Below are 10,405 nucleotides of genomic sequence, written 5' to 3' on the forward strand. Positions count from 1 at the left end.
TGCATGCTCTCTGGCCCCACCTGGAGACAGGGTACATGTGGCACTGAGCTGGGCCCTGGGAGCATACCCAGGGCAGGTGAAGAATGCCCTCTGTTGAGAGCATGGGCTATAGGCTGGGGGTCCCCACTCTGTGGGATATGCCAGAGTTACACAGAAGCACAACTGCTGGAAGCATCTGCTCTTCCTAGACAACAAGCCACACCCCGAGGGTCTGCCTTTCCCTTCCAGCCTAATGACATCATGCCACCTGCCCAAACACAATTTCCTTCTCAGTTTCCTTCCCAGGGAATCACAGAAAGGAATAGAAGTGTCTGGAACAAGACTTCCCAGAGGAAGCTGTTCTTGTGGTTGGGGTTGCTATAAAAGGTGATGCACTCCAGAGAGCCATGAGCTCCTTCAGGCAGGGGGTGACCCATCTTCCCAGCACAGTGGCTCAGCTGCTAGGGAAAAAATGCTTAACTGAACTGATCGGAGCTGGGCCTGGAGTTCATTTTGCAGGAGGTGTGTGCTCAAGGCCCCAAGGACAGAGAGCACGGTGAGGCTCGAGGGGTGACATCTGAGCCCAGGGGCACCTGCTGGGTATGGGGGAGCGGGGTGGGGCATTGTGGCTGGACTCACCTGCAGCACCTGGGAGCTGTCCCCCTGCACAGCATAGTGGAAAGCTGTCTCCCCTTTGTTGTCGGTGACATCCATCTGGGCATGGCAGTACTGCACCAGCTCCAGCAGCATCTCCCCGTCGCCCTTGCGGCAGGCCAGGTGCAGGGGAGTGCAACCCTCTTCATTTTCTGTGCTGTTGGCACAGCTGCAGGACAAGAGCCAGGGAGGGAACAAGAGAGGGCACGGGGGTGGGGGCTGGGAAATCCGAGCACAGGAGTGGGGACAAAGCTCGGAGCTTTGGACACTCTGTTCATGTGAGCTCAAGAGCATACACAGGCACGCAGGCTCGAGCCTATCGCTTCACAGTCAGGGTTGACTCACAACCTGCCTTCATGTGATGCAATATGCTTTAAGGGCACCTTGCAGAGGTGTGAGAGATGCCCCGGGCACACACTTGCTCGAGGTGGGCAGTGGGGTGAGCAATTCTCTCGGCCTGCCTGGGCCCCATTTCTTTATTGACCACATCGGCCATGTCTGCCCTCAGAAATGGACACAACTCCTGTGACACAGGGCACCATGCTGCCCAAGAGCATGCTTGCCCCCTGCACAGGATAGGGGGCTGGGAACTGTCTGCCCTGGAAAACCAGAGGATCAGGGGCTGCCCCTGGTCAGGGAAGCCAGCTGGCATTCTAAGCAAGGATAGCATCATGCCCTTGGCAGTGGCACCTGCTGTTGGGTCTGCTACCTGAATGGACGGACAGTCCAGCTTCTAGAAAGGCAGCCAGGCATTTGGAGGCTGTATCTCAGCCCCTTTCAACCCTCTGTAACTGAGCAGCCCTGCATAGGGCTGCAACCTCTCTTTGGGATGATGATGCTTCAAGCCACTGTCGTATGGCACCTGTTAAACCCTGCAGAATATGGCCATGCTCCTTGTATCATTAGCCAAGTTGCTATGATTGGATCAGGAAGCAATTCTGCTTCTTTTTAAGGTAAACTACAAAGGGGCACAAAGGCAGAACCTAGAGATTTGCCCCCAAGCCTCTCCTTCCTCCTCCCATCCCCTCACCTCCCTGCCCCTGCCAGTCCACCTGACCTGCCCGGGAATACCTGATGATGCGGCTGTGATGGAAGCACTCGCGGATCCCCAGCTCCACGGCCAAGTGCGCCACCGACCAGCTGGGGTGGTTGCGGATGAGGTCACACAGGTGCTGCAGGACCTCCACATGCAGGACCTGGGCGGAGCTCTCGTAGAAGGGAGGCAGCTGGGAGGTATACTGCTGGAAGTTGACCAGAGCGTCTGCCTCCAGCTCCAGCTGGAAGAGCCTGAGAAGGCAGAAAGCAGGAGGGGGATAGAGGTGTAAGGGGCAGGGCTCAGCCCACACCCCTGCTGGGTGCTCCAAGGATAGTGAGAGAGAGAGGGGGACAGACAGACAAGGTTAGAGAAAGAGATCTTCCAGCCATTAGCTCACTCCCCCAGACGGCCAGGACTGGACCAGGCTCAAGCCAGGACCCCAGAATTCCATCCGGTTCTCCCACATGGGTGGTGGGACCTCTAATTCTTGGCCCATCTTCGGCTGCCTTTCCAGGTGCACAAGCAGGGATCTGGATGAGAAGCAGAGAGGCTGGGACTTGAACGAACACTGACGGGGATGCTGTTACAAGTGGCAGCTTGACCCACTGCACCTTGATGTGGTCTCCAGACATCTTTTTGTTTGAAAATATTTCCCCCTCTCCCTTCCTGCCTTCCTTTCAGTACCAACGTGTAACACTTTTATACTTTATTTGACCAAAGCCTTATCATATCCACTTTATAACTTGATTTTCACATCTGAGAATCCTCCTTGCACTTAACAGAAACTAAGTAAGCAGGAGGTTGGTGTTGTGGCTCAGCAAGCTAAGCCGCCGTCTGTAATACTGGTATCCCTTAACAGTCACGTGGGAGATCCAGATATAGCTCCTTGCTCCTGGCATCAGCCTGGCCCAACCCCAGGTACCATGACTATTTGGGGGGAATTAACCAACAGACGGGATATTTCTCTTTTCATCTTGCCTACTCACTACTCTGCCTTTCAAATAAATAAAATAAATCTTAGAAAGAAAAAGGAAATAACTAACTGAAAGATGCAGCTAGAGAATATCATACAAGTGGTGGTACACCTACAGGATGGGCATTTTGCAGCCAGTACAATGAAACAGTGCGAGGACAGGGGGGCGTCCATGTGGTGATGCTTGGCAGTGAGGTGGTCACCTGGGGCACCCCCAGCCCTCCCCAGCCTGCTCTGATCCAGCTGCCTGGGGATTCACACCCCGAGAGGCAGCAGGTGGTGGCTCGGGTCCCTGCCACTCATTCAAAGGCAGTAAACTGAGCTATCACCGCTGCCTTTCAGATAAAATGAAAGTAAATACATAAAAATACATACAGCACAGGCTTTTCTGACTAGAAAAAAAACTGAATACAAATCACACACAGTTGCAAAGAAAAAAAAAAACTTGAAGGAACATATCCCTTGGTGTACAATGGTAGCATAATAAATAAATGCTCTTGTTTATCTGTTTCTGTAGCTTCTAAATTTTCTATGATGAGCACACTTTATGATTTTGTTCATTTCCAGAGCTGGGTTTCAGTTTATGCTCTGTTAAGCTGCTTTACGTCCTTGGGGGAAAAGTCTTCCCTCTCTTAGTCCCATGGGAAATATGAGACCAACAGCCCCTGCCCCACCTGTCTTAGGCAGTGCTGTGCCACAGACTATGCATGCAGACCACGTGCTCGGGAAGGCGATGTTCTGACCAGGCCTCCAAAGGCACCAGGGGCGTCTGCATCTAGTTCTGCAGGTGTACACCCAGCCAGAGGCCCGGGGCTAGTGCACACCCAGGCAGCACGTCCAGCCAGTCCTCCCTGGCTTAACAAGCATCTACAGAGCAGGTGACCTGTACCCAACTCAAATACTTCCATGCCAGGGACAGATAAGGGAGCAACACACATCAAATGTCCTGCCCTCCCAATGCTTGTGTTCTAACTGGGGAGAGCCACAAAATAACAAAAAGTCCAGAAACAAAGTAACCAGGGGCAGTAACCGCTCCCCAGCCTCCTGGAATTGTGGGCCACATGTGCCCCGGGCATGTAGGGGAGGGCAGGGAACCTCTCACTGGGACTGCTTTCCTCAGAGCCCAGCACGCTGCTTTGCTGGCCATGGGCTCTCCCGAGTGTTCCTGTGCCACCCTGCTCTGCCTTGCCCTTGCCTGCCACGTCCGTCTCCCTGCAGGGCCTTCTCTCGCATGCCTTCCCCCTGGCAACGCAATCTGGCCCTTGAAGGTCTACCTGTACCCCAACTATCCCAGTGCAATCCTCTTCAGTGCCTCCTGTCACGCTCCCTTTGGTGATAACAGGCTTGGTCAACCGCACAACAAATATTTGCCTTGCACCTGCTGTGTGCCTGCTCCACACCTGGCACAGGGGATACAGAAGGGGTTCAGTAGGGCCCTGGTTCTCAGCCTCAGCCACCTGGCCAGGAGGAAGGCCCGAGGCGAGAGCGAGGACAGGCTTCTGGGGGCAGGGAGCCTGAGCACAGCAATAATACTCAGTGGAGGGAAAGGTAAAGGTAAGGAAGTTCACGTTCAGGGGCAAAGCTGTTCATGTACTGAGGGGTTCATGGGTCCCACTGGAGTGTTTCCCACAGAGTGAGGTTCACAGCTCCTCTTGCTGGCTCCTGGCTGAGTCCCTGGAGGGCAGAGCCAAGCCATCTCTGCTGTGCCCACTGATGCACACATGGGGTACCTGAGGTGCGTGGCTGCAACACCGCCTCATGCTCGTCCGAGGTCTGCTAACAAGCTCCCCTACAGTATGGTCACAGTCTGGCCAACCCACCTAGGGAGGCCAAGGTCTCCCACCCCACACACTTTCCTGAAAGTGAAGCCCTGTTTCTGCTATGACATCAGCAAGAGGCTGGCTGGGGGCATCAGGAAGCAGCTATTGGCTGGAAATGTCAGTGGCATATGATTAATCCATCCCAGGAACAGAAGTACTGGTGCTAGAAGGACCAGATACACAGCCACAAGTTTTTCAAGGCTTGTACCTGCTGTCAGGCAGGGGGTGCCTGGCTGCCCTTGCCCCAGCTGGCCATCTTGCCCTGGGCCAGGAAGAGGAAGAAGACAGGGTCTAGAGCCGGAACCCTGGGGCTAGAACAGCTTGGCTGCTGACCCACTGGGAGGCATCAGGCAAGGCACCAGAATTCTGCGTGCCTGCCTTTTGGCAGCCAACGGCAACAATCCCACCTCCTCCTTGGCATCCTGGGACTGCAGTGAGGCAGAAACTGGCCACTGCCTGTGGGGGCAGAGGTTGCTCACAGGAAATGTGGGTTCCATGGGCACTGCCCTTGTACCAGCCAGGGTCTAGGCTCCTGACCTGGTAAGGAAGTCACGGGGCCCACGGCCTGGGGGGAGAAAACCGAGGATGCGGCACCTGACACAGCCAGCACACAAGGATCATGGCCCCGTCTCTGCCAGGCCCAGCACGTGACACGGCAACCTGACGAGCTCTCCAGGGGGAATGAAGTGGGGCTTGAGGGTGGGGGTGGAATCTCAGGGCCTGAAAAGGAAGGTTGGCAGGTGGCAGGCCAAGCCCGTTTCTCACAAAAGGCCGGGTCCAAGGGCTCCTGCGCAGAGCCCAGCCCCTCCTCGGCAGCTTCGTCCTTGCCCCATGACAGTCCTCCCTGCCCAGGCCCCAGCAGCACCAGTTCTGCAACCTTCACCCTCCTCATCTTGCTGCCTGCCTGCCTCACTCCCTCTACTACCCTGGACGGACTCCCGCCCCTCTAGGATAAGGAGCCTGGCACATGGCAGCCTTGGGAAACTATTAAAATGGAGCAAATACAGCAGATCCATCCACTCCACAAAGCTGACCCACATGAGCAGGGTGCTGGGCACACTGTGTGAATAAGACATTGCCTTGCCCCTCCTGGGGTCTGTGGGGGTGGGGTGCTTTGGAGACACACAGTAGAAGCCTGTACTGCTTTCTAAGGTCAGGGAAGGTGGGGCAGAGGGAGTCAGGCACAGGGCTGCAGCCACTGCCTTGGATGCTAGCATCCTATACTGGAGCACCTGGCTTGGCTCAAATCCTGGCTACTCCACTTTAGTCCCAGTTGCCTGCTCACACCCTGGAAAGCAGCAGATGATGGTTCAAGGACTTGGGTCCCGATCACCCATGTGCGAAACTCAGATGGAGGTTCAGGCTCCTGGCTCTGCCTAATCCAGCCCTGAGTAGGGCAGGCATCTGGGAGAGTGAATTAAGGGCATTGGGGGAGTGATCCAGCAGAGAGAGGATTTCTCAGTCTCTTTCTTTCAAAACCAGTTGAAGTAAATTTTTTTAAAATTTCAGGAAGCTTTCAAGGCCAGGATAAGAGCCTGGCCAAAGGTCAGGAACACGAGGTGGCAAGAGCCGGGACTAGAGAGGCAGAGGCTCGGTCACATGGCGCCCTGTTGCTGGGTCAAGCACTTGATGTCAAGGAAACAGGAAGCCCTAGAAGCATTAAGCTGCTGAATGACGTGATTTGCCCTCAGGAAACATCACTGTGAGAGCAGCATCAAAACATGCTGGGAGGAGGGGAAGGGGGAAAGGCCCAGACAGCAGGGGCCTGCACACACAGTGACTGGCCTGGAAACGCAATAAAACTTCCAGATTGGAACAACTGGGCTATTTCTGGGCCTCCCTTCCACTCCACTGTGACTAAGGGGGCCAAAGGAGGGTGCCCCTCCAAAAACTGTTCCCAAGGAGAGGAAGATGGCTTCCCTGCTGCCTGGCTGGCTGGGAGGGAGGATGAGAGGCCTAGATCGGGTGCAGCTGTCCGGGACCTTGTGGTGGTCTGCGGAAGGGAGGCCACCTAGGGCAGAGTAACAGAACAGCAGAAGCCTGGGGCCCCTGTGGAGCAGAGATGCCACCCCAACCCTCTGCTGCCATGGTTGCCACGTGGGGAGAACTGAACTTCTACCCAAGGGTCAGAGGGGACTCAAGAGGGACTCGGGAGGAGGACTGGGTGACAGCCCAGCCCTGGTGGGGTTGGGGAGCCCGTGGAGGGGGCGCTAACAGGTCCTACAGGAGAGCATCTCATGAACCAGAAGGTACCACCCAACTAAACGCGAGAACAGGAACATGGGAAAACTAAGTGCTGGCCCTGAGCTAAGGTCTGCCCACACAGTGGCCTGGATCACCAACACAAGTCTGGGACCCTGGCAAGACACACAGCTGCCACACTGGCTGGCTACTTGCACTAGAGGGCAGGCAAGTCCCCCAGGCAGGACATGCCAAAAGCAGGCTGAGCATCTCTCCCAGACCCACCGCCCTGGGCAGATGGGCCTTCCCCACAGCCCTCAGTGGCAGGTGCAAGCCCATTCTGTCCCACGGCCAGTCCAGCCAAGGCCAGTGGAAGGGCAGACAGCTTAGGCTGTCTACACTCACATTTGGACTGCCCCTGTTGCGCTATCACTAGCAGCTGGCCTCCCTGCTGTTTCTGAAACCCAGGTGCCCAAGGTTCGCCTCCATTTCCCTATGGAACCAGACCCCTGCTGCCACACCACCCTGACCAGAACTACTGAGGCATGGGAGGAGAGAAAAGGGTGGGGGTGGCAGCTGGCACCCACCGGAAGGCACTCTGTGAGTTTCTGGGGTTGATCAAGATGCAGTCCCAGGTGCGGTTGGGCGTGTTCCGGAACAGGATCAGCTGTCCTTCCTCCCGGATCCACTCAGTCGAGGCGTAGTCAGCCACAGCCACCTCCTTGACCCGGAATGGGTTCGAGAACAAGTTGGAGACGCTGCTAAGGGTGTTGACTAGGCGGCCGAAGAACTGCATCTTGGGCAGGGTGTGAGGGAGGCACTCTGCCTTTCCCCTCAGTCTAGAAGAAAACAGGGTCTCTGCTCAGCTGGGCTCAGTCTCCCGTGCCCACTTCATCAACTTCCTACGCGAGCACCTGAATCGGTGCCCACCAGCGCTGTCCCCACCTTTGGGCCTGCTGGGACCTGAAGAGGGACAGAGAGAAAGAGATGGCACTGTGTGCGGGTTAGAGCCCTAGGCTAGCAGCGGATCGAGACCGCTGCCCTGCTGGATTGCCCCCATCCCACGGGACCTCCACTGGCCATGCCCTGCCCCAGTGTCTCCAGAAGGGACACCACGGCAGGGAGATGCACCCATGAGCACCCAGTAGGGGAAGGGACACACTAGGATGGATGGGGTCCCATAGACCGCCAGCTGTACCAGCGGCTCCTCTCTGTGTAGCAGACGGCAAAAAGCCAACAGGCTCACAGGACACACTGGTGGATAGGAGGGGGGACTGGTAAGCATTTGTCTAAACCTTGTGCTTCCTGCTACTGCTGCCCCCTAAAGAGTTTAATGAGATGGACTGAGAAATCCCAAATGTACACCTGAAAATGAAGCTCAATAATAAGACTTTCAAACAGCAAGCAGGTATTGGGTGGTGGTGTTACGTGTCAGTCACACAGCCACTTTCTGCCATGGGAAGTGTCCCTGGAGTGGATGACAAAGTTAACCCTGCAATTTCTTAGGATCCCACTGCCTTCCAGTGTCGCCACCAAAGCCAGGTGATAGTCACGGGCCACCTTAGCCTCTATGACAGAAAGCTACCTGCTAAAAGAGCACATCAAGCAAGCTGGGACAGTGGCACAGTAAATTAAGCTGCTGCCTACAGCGCTTGCTCCCTTCCGTATGAGAGCTTCTTCAAGCCTTGGCCCAGCCCTAATCATTGAGACTGTTAAGGAAGTGAACCAGCGGATGGATGACATCTCCCTTTCTGGTTTTCCTTCTTTCTCTCTGCTTTTCAAATAAATAAACCTTAAAAAAAGAAGGAAGCCAAATCCAGGAGGGTTAGGCACATCACAGGACCATTGTGGGAGTCTCCAGAGGGCGTGCGAGGCAGGTGCATCAAGATCTGTGGTCAGAGCCTCACCTCAGCACTGACCAGTCGTGTGGACGCAGTTTCCTCACCTGTACCCTGGCGAATGATGGCCCCCGGTTAACGGTGAGTGCTGGATCGCCTTCCTGAGCTCATTCCTACCCCAAGACTTCCTGGGCCAGCACCCCAAGACTTACAGAATGATAGCCCCGGAGCCAGAGTGTGACCAGATATGCCACAGTGCCCTTCCCTGAGCAGCCACAAGATGCAGCGTGAGCAGGTGGATCTGTCTCCTCCTTTCAAAGAGATAGCACTCCTCACCCCCTTATGCCATGACCCCAGGAAAAGAGCCCCACACTCCCAAATGGAAGGCAGGGCACCCGCCCCAATGTGCACTGTGGCACAAAGGTGACTGCACATATGGTCACCAGGAAAACCTGAACATCGTGGGTGAAACCACTCAGCACTTTGGCTCTGGCACAAGGACATGGAGACTGTAATGCAGCAAGGCAGCATGCAAGGCACCTGCTTCCCTGCACAGCTTGTCTCACCCAACCCCCTTGCAGCCCTGGAGCCCCTGTCTTGTGCACTACAAACCATGCACAGTTCCACAGAGCAAGATCACTCTGCCCCACCTCGGCACCTGTCCTGGCTGCTCTGGCAGGAGTACTCCAATCCTCCTTCCCAGACGTAGCTCAGTTCAGCGTCCTGAAGGTGCTGTCCCCCCTGCCCTGTTACCTGGTTGTATGTTGGCCTAACCTTAAATCCAACTCCACTGCTGCACCCCTGAGGCTGAAACTGCTCCTTGAGCCAGATGGCATGCTCCATGACAAACATGTGTGCTCCTGTGCCCTGTCCTGAGAGCCCAGCACATACATCCTGCTTCCAACACAGGTGAGGAAGTCAAGGCACAGAGAACATCCTTGACCAGGTCACACAGCACGCCTTGCAGCCCTGAGCCTCCCCCAGGCAGCTGCTGGGCCTCACCCAACATGCCTTGGCCTCCAGCAGGAAGCTTCAATGTTACAGAACTGACGGTTGAGAGAAAACAGACCCACATTTTCCAGACAGTGTACAAAATGTTTATGACTTCCCAAGAAAGTAGGAGCACTGGCTGAGCTATGGGAGCTGCAGAGAGGAAGATGGGGGCCCTGACACAGTGTGGGGGAGTGAGTCCAGGCTTGGACACAAGTACCTGGGGAAGGAGAGGGGTTGGAACCAAGAGCACCCAGCACCTATAAGCTGACTCAGGTGAAGGGTTCTACCTGTGTCAGAGGCTGGCCCAAGGGACAGCCCTCCCTGCAGTGCCCCAGCCCACATGCCCACCCCCTAGGCTGGCGCAGATGCCTCCCATGCATCGCATCAACAGCAGCATGGTCTTGGGGGCAGGACAGCCTGAGACAGCTGTCTGGAGCTGATGGGAGGGTGCAATGACGCAGCAGAGGGAAGGAAGGTGGCTGGGGCACTTGACCTGTTGTGGGCACACAGCGGGCACCGTGGTCATGGGGTGGAAGACGGGAAGCACACGTTCGGGGCCACATCTTGAAACATCGCCAGTGAGGACGGGGTGAGGCGGGAGACAGCCCAGGTTCACGCTGCCCTCTCCTTTTTGTCCTCGGCTCCCATCCCCCTGCACCCTGCTCCTTCCCACTCCCACACCCAGCCCAGAGCCAGGAGGTTCTCACACATGGGCAGTGGGGAGATCATGGCGCTGGGGAAGCAGGTGCCACATGGAGCCTCTGGAGTCCCTTCTACTCCACGCCTCCCCACCCCTTAGCCTCTCCCAGCCTCTCCCAGCTGCCTACTCTTCATGTTAACCCCTACTTTCTCTCTTGCCCCTCACCTGGACTTTTGAAGGGTCCACCCATGACACGAGGGTCACCTGAGCAGATGTGTCCCCAGGCATGCT

General features: G+C 56.1%; 1 protein-coding gene across 2 annotated transcripts in view; it reads right to left on the minus strand.

Moving 5' to 3' along the window:
• Positions 1–7,558, minus strand: part of PLA2G6 (phospholipase A2 group VI) — a 30,691-nt gene extending 23,133 nt beyond the window's left edge. For both annotated transcript variants that reach the window (XM_040986010.1, XM_040986002.1), the window contains exons 1-3: positions 7,231–7,558; positions 1,705–1,920; positions 619–802 (exon numbers count right to left, since the gene is read on the minus strand). In XM_040986010.1, coding sequence (XP_040841944.1) covers positions 619–802; positions 1,705–1,920; positions 7,231–7,439 — 609 coding nt within the window. In that variant the 5' untranslated portion in view covers positions 7,440–7,558. The remainder of the gene's footprint in view (positions 1–618; positions 803–1,704; positions 1,921–7,230) is intronic.
• Between the last annotated feature and the right edge of the window lie 2,847 nt (positions 7,559–10,405).

This window comes from Ochotona curzoniae, unplaced genomic scaffold (assembly GCF_017591425.1).
Source record: "Ochotona curzoniae isolate NIBS_2020 unplaced genomic scaffold, NIBS_Ocur_1.0 contig_1014, whole genome shotgun sequence".
In the NCBI taxonomy this organism is placed as follows: domain Eukaryota; kingdom Metazoa; phylum Chordata; class Mammalia; order Lagomorpha; family Ochotonidae; genus Ochotona; species Ochotona curzoniae.